This window comes from Giraffa tippelskirchi, chromosome 4, assembly GCF_054371585.1.
Source record: "Giraffa tippelskirchi isolate mGirTip1 chromosome 4, T2T-mGirTip1v1.2.pri, whole genome shotgun sequence".
NCBI classification, from domain to species: Eukaryota; Metazoa; Chordata; class Mammalia; order Artiodactyla; family Giraffidae; genus Giraffa; species Giraffa tippelskirchi.
The window spans coordinates 136,461,802-136,485,124 of NC_137278.1; the positions used below are offsets into that span (position 1 = coordinate 136,461,802).

The 23,323-nt window shown below is 40.4% G+C and overlaps 1 protein-coding gene across 12 annotated transcripts in view; it reads left to right on the forward strand.

Annotated features, from left to right (window-relative positions):
- NELL2 (neural EGFL like 2) overlaps nucleotides 1-23,323 on the forward strand; it is a 457,071-nt gene that overhangs the window by 87,834 nt on the left and 345,914 nt on the right. For 8 of the 12 annotated variants that reach the window (XM_081593579.1, XM_081593571.1, XM_081593572.1 and 5 more), the window contains 2 exons: nucleotides 3,171-3,256; nucleotides 3,723-3,851. The exons of 1 other annotated variant lie outside the window; for it this stretch is intronic. In XM_081593579.1, coding sequence (XP_081449705.1) covers nucleotides 3,193-3,256; nucleotides 3,723-3,851 — 193 coding nt within the window. In that variant the 5' untranslated portion in view covers nucleotides 3,171-3,192. Of the gene's footprint in view, nucleotides 1-2,289; nucleotides 2,781-3,144; nucleotides 3,257-3,722; nucleotides 3,852-23,323 lie in introns of those variants that run through there. 3 more of the 12 variants (XM_081593581.1, XM_081593575.1, XM_081593582.1) reach the window with 3 other exon arrangements.

The following is a 23,323-nucleotide window of genomic DNA, read 5'->3' on the forward strand; positions in this document are numbered from 1 at the left end:
TATTGGCAAGACTGTGTTCCTTTGTGTGTGTGTTCAGTTCAGTCACTCAGTCGTGTCTGACTCTTTGCGACCCCATGAACTGCAGCACACCAGGCCCCCCTGTCCACCACCAACTGCCGGAGTCTACCCAAACACATGTTCATTGAGTCGGTGATGCCATCCAACCATCTCATCCTCTGTCGTTCCCTTCTCCTCCTGCCCCCAATCTTTCCCAGAATCAGGGTCTTTTCCAATGAGTCAGCTCTTCGCATCAGGTGGCCAAAGTATTGGAGTTTCAGCTTCAACATCAGTCCTTCCAATGAACACCTAGGACTCATCTGCTTTAGGATGGACTGGTTGGATCTCCTCGCAGCCCAAGGGACTCTCAAGAGTCTTCTCTGACACCACAATCCAAAAGCATTAATTCTTTCGCTCTCAGCTTTCTTTATAGTTCAACTCTCACATCCATACGTGACTACTGGAAAAATCATAGCCTTGACTAGATGGACCTTTGTGGACAAAGCAATGTCTCTGCTTTTTAATATGCTATCTAGGTTGGTCATAACTTTCCTTCCAAGGAGGAAGCGTCTTTTAGTTTCATGGCTGCAATCACCAGCTGCAGTGATTTTGGAGCCCCCCAAAATAAAGTCTGACACTGTTTCCACTGTTTCCCCATCTATTTGCCATGAAGTGATGGGACCAGATGCCATGATCTTAGTTTTCTGAATGTTGAGCTTTAAGCCAACTTTTTCACTCTCCTCTTTCACTTTCATCAAGAGGCTCTTTAGTTCTTCTTCACTTTCTGCCATAAGGGTGGTGTCATCTGCACATCTGAGGTTATTGATCTTTCTTCCAGCAATCCTGATTCCATCTTGTGCTTCTCCAGCCCAGCGTTTCTCATGATGTACTCTGCATATAAGTTAAATAAGCAGGGTGACAATATACAGCCTTGACGTACTCCTTTTCCTATTTGGGACCAGTCTGCTGATCCATGTGCAGTTCTAACTATTGCTTCCTGACCTGCATACAGGTTTCTCAAGAGGCAGGTCAGGTGTTCTGGTATTCTCATCTCTTTCAGAATTTTCCACAGTTTATTGTGATCCACACAGTCAAAGGCTTTGGCATAGTCAATAAAGCAGAAATAGATGTTTTTCTGAAACTCTCTTGCTTTTTTGATGATCCAGTGGATGTTGGCAATTTGATCTCTGGTTCCTTTAAATATGTGTGTATATGTATATTTATTTTTTCCTCTGATTTTATCTTTCAGTTTTTAATGTCACATTTGTAAATACTTGTTACAATTCATTACTTTAGTTGCACTGCTATAGAAAGATCTTTAATTTCTTGATGAGTAATTTCCTTTGAATTCAATTCAGTTACATGAATTTCATTTTGTGTAGTTTTGCAAGTTTGTGAAGTTACATAAAACAATACTTCATCACATTTAAGTACGGATCTACTTCTCAAAAGTTTACAAAATTAGAAATAGAATCAAATAGAAAAACTAATAAGGAAAGATCATTTAAACTTAATTTGGAAATACTTCCAGATTCTGATCTTTTTCCCTTAAAAATTCCAAGGACAGAGCTAAATATGTCCCACTCATCCTGTTATAGTATGCTACTAAGTTGCTTCAGTCATGTCCAACTCTGTGTGACCCCATGGACTGTAACCCGCCAGGCTCTCTGTCCATAGAATTCTCCAGGCAAGAATACTGCAGTGGGTTGCTGTGCCCTCCTCCTATTATAGTATGATAGAGTATATATTGCCCTGCTGGAACCTCAGACTCTACCCAGTAGGTATTTTGGTAACTAACTGTGTAGGCTCCTTTCGAGAATTCAGAATCTACTTGTTTGGATGGAAAATTAAGAAACTCAATTGACCTTGTATAGATTAACATTTTAATCGCTTTTGAAACTTTCTTCCTCAGTATGGGACTTCATTGTCATTATCCAAAATTTACCTCAAAATTTAAAGGAACCTCCATCTATCTATCTATCATTTTTCTCTTCTTTTCGGCATAGGCAGGCACCCTGACTCTGCTGCTCTTGCCTCATGCTGTGTGCTTGTCCCGGAGAACCGGAGCCCGGACCTGTGCGCTGTGTTTGGCAGGGGGCGCGCGAGGTCCCGGAGCTGTCCAGCAGTTCCCGGCTAAGTTCTCCGCTGCTCTCTCGGCGCGGGGGAAGCTCTCCAGCGCCCCGCCCCGGGCAGGGAACCTCTCCCCAGGAGCTCCCAGGGCTTCCCAGGCTCGCCACCGGTCTCCGCCCGTTTGTCCCTACTTCCAGCCCCACCGCGGGAGTCTGGCTGCCTTAGTAGTCTTCCTCCGCAAACCTCCGAGAGGGATTCCCCTCTCGTCCGCGGGGCTGCGCTTCCCTCCTTTGACCAAAGGGCGGGCGAGCGCGTCTCCATCTAGCCTCGCCTTCTGCTGTTGGGTGGTCCTCTCTCTGTCTCCGTCTGTCTTTCTAGACACGCGCCCAAAATTGAGGGGTGAGAGCAAAGACCGCCCATCAACTTAGCACCTTGAAATAAGATCTTTCGATCCCGAAGGAGTTAGCGTAGCCGGGATCGGCGAGAGAGGAAGGACGCGGCGGAGGCTGTCGCGGCTGCGGGGTCCGCTGGACCGGGCTTGGGGACCGAGAAGCCCGCGTGGGAGAGGGACGCGGGGCGCCGGGCCTCGCGCTCGGACTCCCTCCCTTCTCCTCCTCTCCCCGCCTCCCCGACCCGCCCCTCCCTCGCCGAGGAGCCGTCTCTCCTCAGCTTGTCTCCCGGCGCTCTCTCCATTGTCTCTGCCTTTACAACAGGTTCGGGCGGCGGGGAAGACGGGCGGGTGCGGGGCAGCCCCAGTCCGGGCTTTTTGGGGCGGCCTCCTTTCCTCCGGGAGTGTGCTCCTTCGGCCGCTTTGATTCGTCTCTAGAGCTAATTTTCCGGCGGAGCAGCCCCCGGCGAGGCCGACCCCTCCCTCCGCACCCCCTCCCAACCCGCGCCCGCCGCCTGGGCTTTGCGTGTGGGAATGATGTGCGCATTGGAGGCTCTAAGTTCTTCACGTGCCTGGGGGGTCCTCCCTTTTTTTCCTTAGCAACCAAATCGTACTAATCTTACTAATCAGTAAATCCAAGGCAGCGTTAGGAAAGACAAACGATATTTTTTTTCCCGCTTAATTCCAAGAACCTCTTCGATTTTTATTTTTAAAGAGGGAGACGATGGACTGAGCAGATGGGCACCATGGAGTCTCGGGTCTTACTGAGAACCTTCTGTTTGCTCTTCGGTCTCGGAGTAGGTGAGTGGCCGCAGAGCTGGGGCGGGAGAAGGGATGGCTCCCACCTCGGGGCAGCCCCAGCTGCCTGGGGACGCCTCGCTTTCCCTCCATGTTAAGTAGGTCTGGAGTGGGAAGCTTGGAGTCGGGGGTGGGTTTGGATTTGGATTTTTTTTTTTTTTTTGTCCCTGTGCTTGTCTTGGAGACCGCAGGGCGGGTCACACCCCAAGTCTAGGGTCTGAGGGCCGAGGGGAACTTTGCACCAAGCGGGGTTTAAAGTAGGTCACGGAAATGGGACTGGGTGCTCCGCTATTTAAAGCTGGGCTGCTGATCTCAGGTAAGGCTCTCCGCGGTGGCTGAGGGAGTCGCCTCTCTTCGTCAATTTCCAATATTGTCTCGAAGACGCGGTTCTTTGCTGCCCTGAAAGAAGAGGCTTGCATTCTGATGGAGCTTTTTCTTTCTTTTCTCTTCCCTTCCTCACTCTCACCAGTTTGGGGTCTTGGTGTGGACCCCTCCCTGCAGATTGACGTCTTAACGGAGTTAGAACTTGGGGAGTCCACGACCGGAGTGCGCCAGGTCCCCGGGCTGCACAATGGAACGAAAGCTTTTCTCTTTCAAGGTATGAGGAGCGTGCTCAGTCCCCAGGGCGGTTTCAGTTCGGATAACCCCGGGAGGAGCTGGCCTGGCCGCTCCTCCTAACTTCTGTTCTGCCTCATGGATGACAGTATCTGAGCTGAGACGAGGAGGGGTCAGTGTGAAATACACACATCTTCCACCTCTTTTTAAGTGGCTTGTTTCTCTCTTCTCCCGCCCCCTCCTCTTCCTTACTTTGTACTCTTGCCAGTCTAATAGTTCCTTAATTACTGTGCAGAAACTCCGATGGCAGATGGTTGATTCTGGAGTCTGGGGAACAATGAATTATAAGAAACACCTCATCTGGGTGAAATTGATTTAGGTAGGAAATAGGGTAGCTTAATCTTAGTTAAGACATTGCTCTCTGAAAGTTTCAGGTACAATGGTGCTCAGTTGAGGACGAATTTCTTTATGTGGGTAGCTTTGTGGGAAAATCAAATCTTTCAATAGTTTTAAGCACAAACAATATATTTAAGATTCCTCATTGAAAGATAATGATTCTTCTCCATCGATAACAAGAGAAAAGAAATAATATTCTCTTAAAGTATTCTTTGTCTCACCGTTAATTTCGTACTTAGGATTTTAAAACATTTTTGTTGAAGTCAATGGACAATGGCTATGCACGTGTCTGCATTTAAATTTATCTGTGTTAGATAGTCAGAAGCAAACTCCAATGAATCAAGCCTTCAGCGTTGATTCACCAACACTTTTGAAGGTTTCTTGGTTTGTGGGGAGATGCTGTAACATGAGTATTCTAAAAGGTAGCTAAACACATACAGAAAGAGTAGTTTCCCATATGGTGAAGTACAGATGAAGGCAAAAGAGAAATGGAATTTGGTTTAACATATTTGATGTACTGACTAAAGCATCTTCTCCCCACCCCACCCAGATTTTTCTTTTGTGATTTTGTTGCTGTGCCTTCAAAAAAACGGCAACTCATAATTACTAAAGAGTTGGATATGCAAAATAAAACTTCTTCAGCAAAATTACCACGAAGAAATAGGCATAAAATAAAACTTGAGTGTTGCTGTAGAGGTGTTGTTGCTCAATATAGCCAGTATGTGTCACCATGGACAGTAACACCAAAGCTTACAGTTGGAAAAGGAGGAAACTGACCTGTGTTGCATTTATTTAAAACAAGTTTACTCTTACAATATGTTAAATGTAATTTTCTCTTTTAATTATGGTGCACCCACTAAATGTTTTTATTATGACAGATATTTGTGATAATATTTTATTTACTTAAAGGCCTTTTTTTTTTTTGGTGGGGAGTGTGTGTGTGACTTTGATATTGAATCCTTTAAAAACAATTACCAAATCTAATAAAGGAAATAAGATTAGACTGTCAGCAAAATTCACAGAGTGGAATAAAGGTGTCATTAGGGTTAAACTCCTGTTTTTTCTTCTCTCTCTTTTTTTTTTCAATCTCTGATTTTTCAGTCCCTGCGAACTGGAAACAAATTATTTCAGGACTGCCAAATTGAGTAACTGGAAAGCTTTACGGAAGCTAAAGCTCCTGACAAATAAATGGCATTGAAGTGTCCTTAAAATTTCCAAAGGTCCTTTAAATTATATTGGTGTTCTTCTTGGCTTTCTCTGAAGAGTGTCTGAGCTGTCACAAATAGAAACCTTCAGGACTGTGCATTTTATGTTCTAATGCTGGACAATTTCTCGGAAATAGTCAGAAGGCACCAGTATCTTTTTCTGGTTAAATTTTAAAAAGAAATGTTTAGTATTCATTTTTATTTAAATTGTCAGTTGTTGAAGATAGGCATTGTGTTGCAAATGAGTTGTCCATAGTTACTATGTATCAGTGCACACTGATGAACTGCTTTTGTTTCCCTGTTGGTACCAAGACCAATATTTAGAAAGATTAAATGCCCAAGAAGCAAGGTTTTAAGAGATTTGGAGAAGCAAAGTTTTATTTCTTGTCTAATTATCAACCTTATTTCATATAGCCAATCAATCAGTAAGTTTTTGCTACTGGGTAGGGGCTTCCCAGGTGGCACAGTGGTAAAGGATCTGCCTACTACTGGTTTGATCCCTGGGTTGGGAAGATCTCCTGGAGTGGGAAATGGCAACCCACTCTAGTATGTTTGCCTGGAAAATTCCACAGACAGAGGAGTCTGGCGGGCTACAGGCCATGAGGTTGCAAAGAGTCTGACAGGACTGAGTGAGTAAGCTTGCACACACGCACGTGTTCTCAGTAGGCTTATGTTACTAATGTGTTTATTATGCTCTAATGATTTCTCTTATTCTCAAATTGAGAATTTAAAATTGACGACAGGTGGGTGTTTGAGCCTGCTTGATAGTTTTCTATTACCTTGGAAAGTTCTGTTCTCTGCAATTAGAATGTGGAAACTGTTGATAAGAAGTTAGTTCTGACTCCTGTTGCTTCACTGGGATTTCATGAGTTTTAGCGAGACAAAAGCTTTCAACATCTAAAGACTTTATGGATTTGTTTTATAGTGAATTGAGGGTGCTGCAGATATTTCTGTATAGTTTGTAAAATGTCATAGCAGGAATAGTAACGTTACAAAACCTGTGAGATGCTCTCAGATTTCACATAAATCTAACAGATAAGTTAGTTTGTGCTGTCAGTTATGTTCTAGATAGATGGGAGAGATTTTTGAACCATCAATTTTCTTCTGCAGTCGTATCTTCTTTTGTCTCTTATCTTTAAAGAAATCTCAGCATATAATTTCCCAATGGCTTTTGCTCATTTAATATTTTGGTACTTCATTGTTCTCTTTATTCATTTTTAAGATGCTTGTAATTTGGTACTTTTCAAATCTAAATACTTTTTTGTAAATTATCATGCAATATGAATCTACTATTATTTAATAATCATACTTATTATACATACAACAAAACAAAGAGAAATGTGTTTCAAAGTTATATCTGATCTTTATACACAAGTTGTTTTCTTGTTGAAATTTGGTTTATAATTGCTTTGGAAATTGAAGTAATAAGATACTAAATTAGATCATCCATTGATACGTGTGGCTTTTGATCTGTGCCAGTGATAATAATTTTCCAAAGAAACAAGTGAACAGGCAACAATTTGGAATCTGTATCAAGATCTATGTATTTCTAGCAGTAATCTGACTAAGCCACAAAAATATACTTATGTTTTTAACAAATGGAGGACTGGATGCTGAAGAATTCTGAAATGTTGAGGGCTAGTACAATTATAAATAAAATTCTACCAATCTTGTTTAAAGTCAAGGGAATATTCTTCAAGATAATGATCACAGTAATGTTCTTTCCTCTTTGAGCACAAGAGACCAAGAGTATACAGAAGCATAGTTCTAGGACTTTCTAGCATGACTTTTAGATCTTTGGTTTTAACATTTGCCCTGGCTGTGTTCCCAAGCTAGATCATTTCCTCTTTGGTTTAATAAAATTTCTTCTGGGGTGTCTACAGATTTTTATAATACCATTAATCTCCACAAGAGAAGTAGATAAGATAAAAGCATATTCCCCCCCTGACTTGGCAATTTGAAAATAAATTTTTTAGTCATTATTTTTAAAGAACTCTAATATTTTAAAGAAAAAAGTATTCCCAAGTCTATCCTTATGACAGTATTTGAAAACAAGAATGAAATTGGACATTTGGTGGTGGGTCATTGGCTTGATGAGGCAGTAGTAACTGCATAAGGAAAGTGAGTGGCAGTGAATATTTGTCTTCAGTGAATACTTGACCTTCAGTGAAGATCAGAGAGTCTCTGTGGACTTAGAGACAGTGATCATTGATGCCCCATTAGAATAGAATAGCACAGTGACTGAGAGACTGGCTTAAAAACCAGATAGAACAAGTGGAATTTCATTATTTGTGTTTCTGTCATAAAGTTAATTTCTATGAGCTTCAGTACCCTCAATTATGAAATTAATGTTGTTATGAAGAATTTTTTGTGGAATTACTGTTCTGCTAGGTATTAGCCATATAATAAATGAAGTTAGAACTTCCATAATGCCTTCAAAGTAGTCATTAAACAAACAATTACACAGATAATAATTTAATCACTATTAAGATAAATGATATGAAGAAAAACTAAGGATGTAAGAGAATCTACATCTTGTTTAGGGAGTTGCAGGATCAAGGAAGCTCTTTTAAGAAGAATCACTTAAGCTGATAGCCAAAGGATACCTAAGAGTAGTCTGGGGAAGAGGAGCTATGGGGATTCAGAAAGAAGGAGTAACACGGGCAAAGGAAATAGCATGAGCAAAGATCTTTTTCTCGAATGAGCATAGTGCATTTGAGAAAATGGATGAAACCCAGAGTGGTGGAAACCTAAGCATTGTGATATGAAATGAAGCCAATGAAGATAGCATGGATTAGGTTACACGGTACATCATATTTATACAGAAGAATTGAAAGCTTATCATTATGCAGTATATATTGTGGCAGGGTTAATAATAGCCCCTCAGAGATATTCATATCCTAGGAACCTGATTATATGTTATGTTACTTGTCAAGGGGGAATTAAGGTTGCAAATCATCTGCCCTTAAGATAAGGAAATTTTCTTGGATGATCTAAGTAGGCCTCGTGTAATCACAAGGTCCTTTAAATGTGAAAGCAGAAGCTAGAATAGCCAGTGTCAGAGTGAGGCAAAGAAGAATGACTACACCTGGACATTGCTGGCTTTGAAGATAAAAGTGGGCCACAAGCAAAGGAATGTGGGTAGTCTCCAGAATTTGGAAAATGTAAGAAAACAGATTTTCATTCAGTGTGGCCAGAAGGAACACAGCACAGCTGACACCTTGATTTTAGTCCAGTAAGATTCCATTTGTACTTCTTACCTCCAGAAATGTGAGATAATGAATTGGTGTTGATTTAAGCCACTAAGTTTGTGGTAATTTGCTACAGCAGCAACACGAAAATAATATAGGTTTTGATAAATGGAAGTGGGAGATGCTGTAAGAAATAAAGCCATGGAAAAAAAAAAAAAAAGAAATAAAGCCATGGAAGTGGCTTTGAAATTGTGCAGTAGGCACACGCTGGAATAATTTTGAGAAGCATAATAGAAGAAAAAGGCTAGATTCCCTTGAACAGACTGTTAGTAGAAATAGGGATGTTGGCGGTTCTACTAGTGAGGACTCAGAAAAAGGTGGAAGAACATGGTAGAGAAAACCCAAATCATCTCAGGGAATACCTGAACTGTCATGAACAGACTATTTGTATAGATATGGACAATAAAGGCAATGCTAGTGAGGGCTCAGAAATGAGGGCTCAGAAATCAGGAACATGTTATTGGAAACCAGAGGAAAAGATATCCTTGTTAGGTAATGGCAGAAAACTGAGCTGAATTCTGCCCTGCCGTTATGTGGGAAGTCAAACTTGTAAACACGAATTTAGATATTTAGCTGAGATAATATATATGCAAAGGGGCAGCCTGGCTTTCTCTTGCTGCTTATAGTAAAATGTGAAAGGAGAAACATTGATTGAGGGAAGAATTGTTAAGCAAAAAGGAACCAGAACTTTATATTTGAGAAATTCTTAGCCTATCCAGATTGCAAAATATGCTGAAATTAGGAGATTTGCTGTCAGGAAAGCCTTTTTTGGAAAGAAAGCTGATAGCGTGACCTAAAACCATTCTGGTAGTGCCTCAGAAGTAAAGCCAAAGTATTCAGTTCCAAAGAGGGCTCTTTAAAGAAATTGAACATGTGACATGAATTCCCTCACACATCTCAGTGGAAGCCTGTAATAGAGATGTCCCTAACCAAGAGGTATTTGTGGAGGAACCTCTTGTCTGTTGGAATAAATCTCAATGATATATATGGGAGGAACACAAGGTTCTTAAGAAGATCATACCAGCAATAACACTCCTGGCCTGAAAGGGGAAGTGAGAGGATGTAATGAAAGAAGGTTGTTGGACCCCCTAAATTCTACAACTAAGATACAGGCTGATTAAACTGCTCAGCTGCAAACATGTGCTACCTTCCATGGGCAGAACTGAGACCCCAAAGACAAAACTTATAGCCCAGAGGATTATTCTCAGACCTTGAAACCAGATGCAGTTTACCTGGCTGGATTTCAAAATTGCATGGGTCTGGTGTCTAAATTTTTTAACTTGCATTTTCTCCCTTTTTGAATCAGAATGTCAATAACTGTTATCCCGTGTCTATCTCACCACTGAATTTTGGGAGGAGATAACTTGTTTCTTGAGTTTCACAGTTTCACAGATGATAGGAATTGTGTCTCAGGATGGATAATTTCCAAAGCCTCATTTTTACCTGATTTAGATGGTGAGATTTGGGGCTTTTGAATTGGTAAGGTTTAGACCAGATTTTAAACTTTGAGTTGATATTCTAAAGGCTTGATTGAGTCTTTTGGGGGTTTAGGGATAGAGTAAATGTGGTTTTTCCTGAGGGATGGACAGGTTGTTCACCTAAAGGACAGATTGTGGTAGGATGTATAATGATCCTCCAACTGTCTACCTACTAGATCCTTAGGACATGTGAATATGTTATGTTGCCTGGAGGGATTAAGGTTGCTAAAGGAATTAAGTTCCTAATCAGTGGACTTTAAAATATGGACATTTTCCTGGATTATCTGGGTTATCTGGATTATCTGGGTGAGCCACTGGGTCCTGGAGATGGTTTTCCCCCAGGACAATACCCTGGGCCATGGCCATGACACTCTTTTAAATATGGAGGAGGGAGGTAAAAGAGTCAGTGTGATGCAATGTGAGAAAGACTTGCTTGACCATTGCTGACTTTGAAGTTGGAATGTGGTCATAAGCCGAGGAATGTGGGCAGTTTCTAGAAGCTACAAAAAGCAAGAAAATGGGTTTCCCCCTAGAACCTCCAGGAGGAACATAGCCTCACAGACACCTCGGTTTTAGCCTAGTGAGATTCGTTTTGGACTTCTGAACCTCTAAGACTGTGAGATAATAAATTTGCATTGATTTAGCCATTAGATTTGTGGGGATTTGTTACAGCAGCAATAGGAAAGTGATGTATATGTTAAACATTTATTTTGTAACTGAATTAAACTCTCTTTTGAGCCTGCCTTCAACTATGCATGAGAATATATTTGTACAATGACTGGAAATTTGAAGTAGCCAGTTAAAGTTAACTTAGTCATTTGGGACTTAAAAGTTTAACTATAAAGTCAAAGTCTTTATACTAAATTATTAGTCTTGAAGGGATTCTCTCCATCATTTAATTATGAGTTCATTCTGAGAACAAACAGTAAAATCAAGTGATGGAGTTTTTTTTGTATTTTTTTTTCAAAAATATATCCTTCCTCCCCACAACAGGTTAATCCAGAGGTTGAGAGGGAAAATAGAAAGCATGCAAATTTTGGAAGTAGAATGGATAACACTTAGCATGGTGTTTGGCACCCGGTGAATGTGGTCCTCAGAACTATGCACTACAAGAATAACTAGAGTTTTCCTATCAAAAATGCCAGGGATCTCTGTAGGATGCTAACTTGGGAGGAGCTGGAGCAATCTTGACAGACTTTAACAGGTGGATGATCTTTTCTTTTTTTTGGCCGAGCCAGAATCCCCATGGCAGAGGACTGGTGGGGTACAGTCCATGGGGTTGCAAAGAGTTGGACACGGCTAGGCAACTAAGCACACACACAGCTTATGGGATCCTAGTTCCCTGACCAGGGATTGATCCCATGCCCCTGCAGTGGAAGCATGGAGTCCTAACCATTGGACTACCAGGGTTGTGGCGTGCATCTTCAAAAACAGCTGAAGTGAAGGGCATTTCTTTGGCTTTATTCCATCTCACACTGGCTCCTTCACCTCATGCTGGTTCCAGACCCCTTCTTGCAGACACCTATTTTTTGGGGTTATTTTCTGTCTGTAACTCAAATAATTATCTGTCAATATGGTAACTGATAACTTAGGTAATAGATATTAAGGCCTTATTAAGGTGTTATATGTCTCCTATTGATTTTTAACTTTATTAATTCATTAATTCAACCTAACAAATATCTATTTCACTGCTACTATGTGTAAAGAAGTCATAAAGTACAGTAGAGGAAGAAAGATGTCTACATAAATTATTACAGGAGGTAAAGCAGGAACGAAAATTTAATTGTAAATAGCGAAAAAGAAAATTTGGAACTGTAGCATAAAGAAGGTAGAACTCCGAAAATTATTTGTCCTAGTCTATAGTTGGTGAATTGTAGATAATCATTTAACTATGAGCCAATTATAAGAACAAATAGAATAAAATCAAGTGTTGGGTTTTTGTGTATTTTGTTTGTTTCCTTATTTTTGAAAAAATACCTAAAAACTGTCTCTTAACCTTCTAAAGAGAAATCTTTCAGTTTGAGGTATTTATTATTTTGGTCAAATTTTTATTTTTCATGTTAAAAATTTATCTATCTGTGTCAGATCATCTGGAGAAGGCAATGGCACCCCACTCCAGTACTCTTGCCTGGAAAATCCCATGGACGGAGGAGCCTCGTAGGCTATAGTCCATGGGGTCGCTAAGAGTCGGACACGACTAAGCGACTTCACTTTCACTTTTCCCTTTCATGCACTGGAGAAGGAAATGGCAACCCACTCCAGTATTCTTGCCTGGAGAATCCCAGGGACAGCGGAGCCTGGTGGGCTGCCGTCTGTGGGGTCACACAGAGTCGGACACGACTGAAGCGACTTAGCAGCAGCAGCAGCAGTCAGATCATCAAAAGCTAGTGCCTTTGTGTCATGTAAGCATTTCTATCACATTGTTTTTACTGCCTTTGTGAAACTTTTCATCTTTTGCTAGGTTTCAGTTTAGAATTGACATTGAAGAGATAGATGCCAATCGTATGTGGAAACATTTTATAAGCAAATGGTTTATTGGGGGATATTTCTGTTATAGTAACTTTTGCGTCACATTTATTGAAACTCATATGTGGACTACTGTAATTAAAAAGAATTATCGAGAGAGCCGATGGGAAGAAAAGCACTACTCTTCCCTTTCTCATTAAGGCTGCTGCCAGGAGGTGGACATGGGCACTTGGACAAGTATTTTCTGAGTTGTTCTTGATGGGAACCCTCCTGACAGTCTTCATTCTGGGAAGGGATAGGGAGCCCATACAACCACGTGTCTCTCCCTTCAAAGGAAAAATTTAGAAGGAGGACAACAAATCAGTGCTCAAAAGGTCACACTTTGCTTGTCTAGCAAAGGGAAGAAATTATGGAGGCAATTCCAAGTTCATATTGATATGCTGTAGTAGTTTTTAGTCAGAGAAGGCAATGGCACCCCACTCCAGTACTCTTGCCTGAAAAACCCCATGGATGGAGGATCCTGGTAGGCTACAGTCCATGGGATCGGGAAGAGTTGGACCCGACTGAGCGACTTCACTTTCACTTTTCACTTTCATGCATTGGAGAAGGAAATGGCAACCCACTCTAGTATTCTTGCCTGGAGAATCCCAGGGACAGAGGAGCCTGGTGGGCTGCCATCTATGGGGTCGCACAGAGTTGGACACGACTGACGTGACTTAGCAGCAGCAGCAGTAGTTTTTAGTAGTCAGGAACATAGACTCCAGAGCTAGATATCTCAAGTTCAAATCTTGGTTCCTTTGTTACTAGTGTGAACTTTAACTTGCTACTTATCTCTACTTCAATTGAGATAATGACGGTACTATTTCTTAGAGTTGATGTGTAAATTATCTCAATAAAACTGTGCATGGCATTTACCAAACATTCAATACTCATATATTGTTTTTATTTTGGAATCAGCTTAGCAGCGGGTTAATCTCCCTTGGATTGTTTTAGGGGCTCCCTGGTAGGAAAGCTGGGTTTTGTGGAGGAACTAAGGTTAGGTGACTTGCCGTGTGATGTGAGGATAAAGGTGAAGGTAAACTGGAGTGGGGGAGAAACTGGCCCTGCAGCAGCTCCTTTTCTATTTTTTCTGTTTGGGCTTTATTGAGGTGAAGAGGGCATGCCAATTTGGATAGAGAGAGATGAGAACAATGGGTCCATTTGTAGAGGAAGGAGTATAATCTGCCCTGTTATACACTTTTCAGAAGTGGGGGTGAGTCATAGAGTAAATCAGCAAAAGAAGATTCAGAATATAGTTCCTCCATAGTCACCCCAACACACATTGCTTTTTAAGTGTGTTAAAAGTCTAGCTTAGATTTTGAGTCTCATATATACAGAGGATGAGATGGTTGGATGGCATCATCGACACGATGGACATGAGTTTGAGTAACTCCAAGAGTTGGTGATGGACAGGGAAGCCTGGCATGCTGTAGTCCATGGGGTGGCAAAGAGTTGGACACAACTGAGTGACTGACCTGAACTGAACTGAGTCGTATATAGATTTTGAGTCACAGTATAGTGGAGAGAAGCATTAGAAGTTGTTGGAAACAACCCAGGTTTTTTACCTGTCTGTGTCTGGGTAACCTTGGCCTTCCTTGGCAAAGTACAAATTTGGTCTGTTGATGGGAGTCAGTGATAGAGGATAAGATTCTGTGGAACCTTGAATGGTGGTTTCAGGGCCAGTGTAATGTTGGCAGGACCCTTGGGTGGCCCTGTGGGTCCTTTATGGATTAGAGTCACTTTCCCTACATTTCCTGCTGCATCTTTGATTTCTCTTGAATATATCTTGCTGGCATGATTGTTTCTCTCCATAGTCTCTCTGCTAATTTTCATTCCAGTGTCACTGGAACTCTGATCTTAAGTAATTTACTGTCTTGTTTCCCTATTGAGACAATAAGTTCCCCAGGGGAAGGATCATGCCCTGTATTTTTCCTGGTCGCTAACAACTCTGCCAGTTCCCTTCTCTGGATGGTTCTTCCTCTTTCTTTTTCCTGGTGAACTTTTACATATTTTTCAGGACTTAGCTACGCTACTAATCTCTCCTTTGGTGAAATTCTTGTTTCTTCTGTGCTGTCTGAGCTTTCTCTACTAAAACAACCACCTCACTGTATTATAGCTAGGTTTTTTTCTTAATATAAAAACTCGGACCACTTCTATTTTCTTGCTGCTACTTCCCTGGTCCACACCATTGCCTTCTCTCACCTGGATGATTGTAGTAGCCTCCTAAGTGGTCTTCCTGTTTACACTCTTGCTCCCTTTCATTCTGTTTTCAACATAGTTGCTAGAATGATCCTTTCAGAACATAATTCACATCATGTCACTGCTTTGTTCCACACATTTAATAGTTCTCCACTTCACTCAAAGGTAAAGTTCCTATTATGCCCTACAAAGACCTACATGAACACTCCTACCCTGCCCTGTTACTCTCTGGCCTGCTGTTCTCCCCCTTGCTCTTGGCTTTAACTCTACTGGCCTCGTTGCTGTTCCTTAAACAGGTCTGGCACTCTCGTGACTCAGGGCCTTTGCACTGGCTGTTTATTCTGCCTGGAATCCTACTCTCCCAGATATCTACATGTTTTTCCCCTTTTTTCAAATATTTTATCAACTATCAATTTGTTAATGAGGCCTACTCTGAATGCTGAGTAAAATTTCAACTTGTCTTCTATCCCACAATTATTCTTGATACACTTTAGTCTGATCTGTTAGTTTTCATAACATTTTTCATCCAGAATGATGAGTAAGTCACTTATCATACTAATTGTTTATTGTCCCTCTTCCCTCTAAAGAGTAAGCTTCATAAGAGCCGGGCTTTGGGAATGTTTTATTCACTAATAGATCAGTCAAGTGTCTACCATATAGTAGGAACTCCATAAATATTTGTCACATGAATCTCCTTGTCTTGCTGACTGGTCTGCAATCTCCTGAGGCTTGGAACTCTACCTTGTTCCTTTTTGTGGCCTCCTGGCCTATTGTGTGCAGTGTGCTCAGTAAACCATCAGTAAGTGAATATTTGTAGCATTGAATTGAGTCCATTTGGTCATGACAGATCTGGGTTTTGTGTGATGTTTTTATGTTTTATATTTATATAACTTTAAAGAAGGCTGAAGAGCTCTTCTACTAAATCAAAACACTTCATTCTCTAGTCATAAGAAAAGGCAAGAGGTTTGAGATGCATTGAAAAAGCAAGTTCTGCTGAACTTAGTTATTAGTTAACCGAATTATTCTGAGATGGCTCTTCTCCATCCCAAGATGAAGTGTGCCATGGGGCAAACAGCAGCATGGTGAAGAACCTGAACATCATGAATACTTATTGACAATGAGAGATTATAATTTCAGTTTAATGTGTTGTGAATTCACCATTTAGCAGAGACAGTCATGTTCATATGAACGTACTAAGAAAGATTTCCAAGATAGGAGTGGTTTGGGTTATCTGTGCTGTGGTACTTCTCCACTACTGTAAATCAGCCAAACTGGAGTCGCACCCAGAGGGCAGCAACCAGAGATTTGAGAGGTTTGGAAACCACGTCAGATGAGGAACAGATGAAAGAGTTTGGGAATTTTAGCCTGGAGAGTAAAAGACTGTGGATATGACCTGGTATTTTAGATATTTGAAGGGTAGTCATGTAAGGGAGGACTTAGATTTGTTTTGTGCTGTTCTGGAGCAAAATTTTAGCCTGGAGAATAAAAGACAGTGTAGATATGACCTATATTTTAGATATTTGAAGGCTAGTCATATATGGGAGATCTGAGATTTATTTTGTACTGTTCTAGAGCAGTGATTCTTAAGTATTAGTCTAATGATCAGTGGTTAATTAATTACCTTGTTAGAAATACTCTTAGACCTTCCTAAACTAAGTTTGTATCTCTGGGGTTGAATCCTAGGAATCTATATTTTCAAAAAGCTTCCTGTGATTATAATGTTCAGCCAAATTTATGAACCATTGTCTAAGCTGTCCAGTAGAGCAGACACTGGCCACTTGTGGCTCATGAGTACTTGAAATGTGCCTGATACAGACTGAGATGCAGTGGGAAATCAAAATATACTTGGAGTTCTGAAGGCAATCTATAAAATCTCAATATTTTAATATTGATTATATGTTTAAATAATATTTTGATCAAATAGACATATTATTTGATCAAATAGATATATTATTAAAATTAAAATGATGTGTTTCTTTTACTTTTTTAGTGCGGCTAATAGAAACTTAATTTATTTATGTGACTCACATTTGTGGCTCTCATACTTCTTATACTGGGCAGAACTATTATAGAGGACAAAACTAGGATCTGCAAAGAAAGTTAGGAATAGACAAATTTTGAGTTGACATAAGAAAAGCATTTTCAACAAATAAATGAAAAAATTAAGAGACTTATTTTAAGCAATATTTGTCCATCCATCCATCCATTCATCCATCCAATAAACATGCTTCTAATAATAGAGGTTAAATGACCTCTATCAAGGAAAATATTTCAATAGGGGAGGGATGGAGATTAGACTAAATGATTTCTAATGTTACTTTAGTTCCAAATGAATGTGAATTATTATCTTTTCTCTTTTAATTAACTTTTCTTTTTGTTGTAACCACAGGTGTCCAGGACATCTTTTTCATCTCTCTGACAATCTGTGACTCTCTCTTTAAAACAGTTCCCTTTAAAAAGCATCTTGGATTGTTCTAATACTCTGAAGTTTGCTACTGAGAGACATCTTGTCATTTACTACTGTGCTCTGCGTTGTGTATCTCTTTTATAAATATTCCTTCTTTCTAAAAATTGAAATATAGTTGATTTACAATGCTGTGTTAATTCTTCTATACATCTACGTGATTCAGTTAAGCATGTGCACATTCTTTTAATATTCTTTTCCATTATGGTTTATCACAAGATATGGAATATAGTTCCTTGTGTTATACAGTAGGACCTTGTTGTTTATGCATTTTATATATAATAGTTTGTGTCTGCTAACCTCAAACTCCCAGCCCATCCCTCCTTCCTCCCCCCTGCCCTGGCACCCTTTAAGTCTGTTCTTTATATCTTTGAGTCTGTTTCTGTTTCACAGATAGATAGGTTCATTTGTGTCATATAAATATTCTTTCTTAATAAAGTGATCCACTTTATTTCTTCCATACATGGCGTCTAGTTTTTAATCTTTTTTGCTTGTCTATTTAAATGGAGAATCCCCTAGGCAAGCAGTATGTCTAATTCTATGTTCTTATAGTCTAACATTGTGCTGATGGACCATTAAATGTCCCAGAAAAAGTGCCAAATAGATTAAGTATTTCAGAGCAGAACATAACCTATATTTTTAGAACTAATTTAAATTTCCGGCAGTAATTGGTAGCTGAACATCATCACTTTGAGTTGTGTGTGTTGACATATACTTGTAACTGAGCAGAGTTCTTCCTGGAGACTGACAGATTGTTTTTTTAAAAAAAGGCACGTAAAAATGGTTGCTGTGTGCTATCAATGAAAGGCAGTGCTCCTAGTAACTGAATGTTGAACCTGGATATTTCCTGAGAGCCTGTTGATTTGGGAGGAGGACATGTCGTTTACTGATATGCTTTGGTATTTCTTTCTACACTTCATGAAATTGCTAGTTATACTATAAATACAGATTTATTTAAGTGTATGAGTAATCCTGAGAGGCAGCTTATTTTATGGTACTGTCATTCATATATTTGTTCTTCTTTCTGAGACATTTTCAAAAGTTGGGTTAATATGTATTAATGTTACTGCTTTTGTTTATACTGCCTATCCTCTGAGGTTCAGAGTGAATTTATATAGGATACTTAGTAGATAATTCAAACATCTTAGAAAAGCACTGTGACTCTAGGCTTTCTGATTTTGCCTTTTAAGAGAAAACAGAGATATTTCTTACAGGAGAAGAAACATCATACCCCCAAGTAAAAAGGAGAGATGCTTTAAGATATCTCAAAAGTGGGATTGTTTAATCCAAATTTGAGACCAAAGAATCCACACTTGGGCTTGTTGGGGGTTTTAGGACACTTCTGTTTTATTATTATTCTAAAAGAAAACACACAGACATGACTTTACCAAATTTCTTTAACTTAAAATTCAAGGTTCAGAAATTGGAACTCATTTTAATTGGACTTTTAACACTTCAAACTCAAATGTAATTTGCTTTTACCATAACCCTTACCAAATCCTTCTTGAAATCCATCACTAATTTCTATGATGAACAATAATCCTGAAAAGATGGGACATTGTTTTAAATTATGATTTTCATAGGCAATTATGGGTTAAAATTAAGAATTATTTGAGGTTGAAATGAACTGGTTATAAGCACTTGAGTTGGAGTGTAAAGATGAAGTATGGGAATTTGCAAAAAATCAGGCCTACAAAGGGAATGAAAACACAGAATAGATGTGTATTTATTGCCACTCACCTTGAAAACACTGACTATGATGCAGAGGTCAGTTTTTTTCAAGTTGCTACAAAAATTTCATTATCCTTATCATAGACACCTCTCTACAACAGAGCATCTCATAGTCCATTTCATCCCTTTGCTGCTATGGGTCCACTTTTTAATAACTGAGTTGCATTTCTGGCGAAAATAGTGTAATTTAAATTGTTCCTTGATAACACACTTCCAAATTAGAATATGTTTCAGAGACTAATGGAAAAAACATGAATGTTGACTCTCTGAATCATTGACCAAGCAGGAAACTGTTGAGTGGGAAAGAACCTACCTATTTAATGACAATTACTTTTTGTTATTTTGGTCAGCAAATTAGTGAAGTTGGAGGGCAAAGTTGGGAAAAGGCCAGATATGTTGTGGAAAGTTGCAAGCTCAGTCTTATTTCTGAAACTTTCTGAGATTGATGTTAATTAATTTCACAGGCATCAGACAAGTGAAAGTTGGATTTTAAGTAAACACTCACTATCTGAGCTGCCTCATAAAGAAACTGGAGGGAATGTTTAAATTGTAGCCATCCGTATGTAACAAAGCTTTTCTCTTGTGGGAAAAACACAGAAAAGAGGGGCAAATACAGATCTAACTCTAAAATTTTTAGACTTTCTGAAGTTGTATAGTTAGGTTCAGTTCAGTCGCTCAGTCGTGTCCGACTCTTTGTGACTCCATGAATTGCAGCACACCAGGACTCCCTGTCCATCGCCAACTCCCGGAGTCTACCCAAACCCATGTCCATCGAGTCGGTGATGCCATCCAACCATCTCATCCTCTGTCGTCCCCTTCTCCTCCTGCCCCCAATCCTTCCCAGCATTAGGGTCTTTTCCAATGAGTCAACTCTTCGCATGAGGTGGCCAAAGTATTGGAGTTTCAGCTTCAACATCAGTCCTTCCAATGAACACCCAGGATTGATCTCCTTTAGGATGGATTGATTGGATCTCCTTGCAGTCCAAGGGACTCTCAAGAGTCTTCTCTAACACCACAGTTCAAAAGCATCAATTCTGCGGCGCTCAGCTTTCTTCACCGTCCAACTCTCAAATCCATACATGACCACTGGAAAAACCATAGCCTTGACTAGACGGACCTTTGTTGGCAAAGTAATGTCTCTGCTTTTAAATATGCTATCTAGGTTGGCCATAACCTTCCTTCCAAGGAGTAAGCGTCTTTTAATTTCATGGCTGCAATCACCATCAGCAGTGATTTTGGAGCCCCCAAAAATAAAGTCTGACACTGTTTCCATTGTTTCCCCATCTATTTGCCATGAAGTGATGGGACCAGATGCCATGATCTTCGTTTTCTGAACGTTGAGCTTTAAGCCAACTTTTTCACTCTCCTCTCACTCTCATCAAGAGGCTCTTTAGTTCTTCTTCACTTTCTGCCATAAGGGTGGTGTCATCTGTATATCTGAGGTTATTGATATTTCTCCTGGCAATCTTGATTCCAGCTTGTGTTTCTTCCAGCCCAGTGTTTCTCATGATGTACTCTGCATATAAGTTAAATAAGCAGGGTGACAATATACAGCCTTAACGTACTCCTTTTCCTATTTGAAACCAGTCTGTTGTTCCATGTCCAGTTCTAACTGTTGCTTCCTGACCTGCATACAGGTTTCTCAAGAGACAGGTCAGATGGTCTGGTATTCCCATCTCTTTCAGAATTTTCCACAGTTTATTGTGATCCACACAGTCAAAGGCTTTGGCATAGTCAATAAAGCAGAAATAGATGTTTTTCTGGAACTCTCTTGCTTTTTCGATGATCCAGCAGATATTGGCAATTTGATCTCTGTTTCCTCTGCCTTTTCTAAAACCAGCTTGAACACCTGGAAGTTCATGGTTCACGTATTGCTGAAGCCTGGCTTGGAGAATTTTGAGCATTACTTTACTAGCATGTGAGATGAGTGCAATTGTGCGGTAGTTTGAGCATTCTTTGGCATTGCCTTTCTTTGGGATTGGAACAAAAACTGATCTTTTCCAGTCCTGTGGCCACTGCTGAGTTTTCCAAATTTGCTCTGCGCAGGTGCAACCACCAGAGCGTGTCTCTAGAGGTAACTTTAGAAGTAACTACTACATTGTAATGAGCATGGGTCAAGGATAAAGATACGGAGTGCCATCTCTCTTACCTCCAGAAACTTACAAGAGAGTACTTATCCCCTAGGCTGACAGGGGCTAGGATGGGCCGGGGGCTGGGGGCGGCGGCTGACAGGGGCTAGGCTGGCTGGGGGCTGGGGGCCGGGGGCGGCGGCAAGAGGAGTTATGGATGGGTCATGGTGGAGAGGTCTGACAGAATGTGGTCCACTGGAGAAGGGCATGGCAAACCACCTCAGTATTCTTGCCTTGTGAACCCCATGAACAGTATGAAAAGGCAAAAAGATAGGATACTGAAAGATGTACTCCCCAGGTCAGTAAGTGCTCAATATGCTACTGGAGATCAGTGGAGAAATAACTCCAGAAAGAATGATGGGATGGAGCCAAAGCAAAAACGATACCCAGCTGTGGATGTGACTGGTGATAGATGCAAACTCCGATGCTGTAAAGAGCAATATTGCATAGGAACCTGGAATGTTAGGTCCATGAATCAAGGCAAATTGGAAGTGGTGAAATAGGAAATGGCAAGAGTGAACGTTGACATTCTAGGAATCAGCGAACTAAGATGGACTGAAATGGGTGAATTTAACTCAGATGACCATTATATCTACTACTGTGGGCAAGAATCCCTTAGAAGAAATGGAGTAGCCATCATGGTCAACAAAAGAGTCCGAAAGGCAGTACTTGGATGCAATCTCAAAAACGATAGAATGATCTCTGTTCGTTTCCAAGGCAAACCATTCAGTATCACAGTAATCCAAGTCTATGCCCCAAGCAGTAATGCTGAAGAAGCTGAACTTGAACAGTTCTATGAAGACCTACAAGACCTTCTAGAACTAACACCCAAAAAAGATGTCCTTTTCATTATAGGGGACTGGAATGCAAAAGTAGGAAGTCAAGAAACACCTGGCGTAACAGGCAAGTTCGGCCTTGGAGTACAGAATGAAGCAGGGCAAAGGCTAATAGAGTTTTGCCAAGAGAACGCACTGATCATAGCAAACACCCTCTTCCAACAACACAAGAGAAGACTCTACACGTGGACATCACCTGATGGTCAACACTGAAGTTGTATAACTGTGCAACAAATATATACTACTGGGAGATATCAGAGGCTTCAGTTTCTTTCCATGGTGTCTTAGAAGAAGTAGCTAAGGAAAATAAAATTTGCTGTTTTTCTCCAACAGTGTGCATTGAGATGTGACTCCACGGAAGGAAATGTTGTATTGTTAAACTGAGATATAACATTTCAGGTTCAAGGCTCTTTATTAAAAAAAAAAAGAGTAAATCAAATACTTCGTTGATATTGATGACCATTGGACAATGACTGCATTTAGATTCTAGTGGATTAAATGGAGAGGATTCGTAAAATAAATCTATAAAAATATGAGAGAGGACGATGGGAAGTCTGGAATAAATGTTCTTTGTTCTTGCGACAGAGGGACTTATTTTTAATTACAGAAAGTAGGATGGAGTGAAAGCAAAGATCAAATGTTTTTGAAGGGCAAAATCCGTCTTTGTGACATTGTAGGTACTGAAGAAGAATAAGATATGGCAGACGATACACAAACAGATTCAGCTGTCAGTATGTGATGCCTGAAAAGACCTGGGTACTCCTGGCTCTGGAACTGGGTCTCTCTGGCACTTTATGCTGCCAACATTTGGAACTGAAATACACCATCTTGCACAAGGCATATCCTCCCTCTGTAGGAGGACTGGGTTTATGATAGATATTAGTCAGCCACTATTCCATCCTCTGGAGAGACCCATGAAGCTTTGTTGCATTTTGATTTTAAAAGCACTGTGTCTTTGGAGCTATAGTTTAATTCTGTCTATAGCTATCTATGTGCATGCTAAGTCTCTTCAGTTGTGTCCATCTCTTTGCGACTCCATGGACTGTAGCCCGCCAGGCTCCTTGGTCCATGGGATTCTCCAGGCAAGAATACTGGAGTGGGCTGCCATTTCCTCCTCCAGTTTATAGCTATAGCTGTAAATAAATTGTTGGTGAAAAGTGAAAATCTAGCAGGATGCTTAAAAAAGACTGAAAGAAGATAATACTTGACTTTATATCATTCTGTTTAATATTACCATGTACTAACAGTGATGGTAGTAGTGGTTTAGTTGTGAAGTTGTGTCCAACTCTTTGCGACTCCATGAACTGTAGCCTACCAGGCT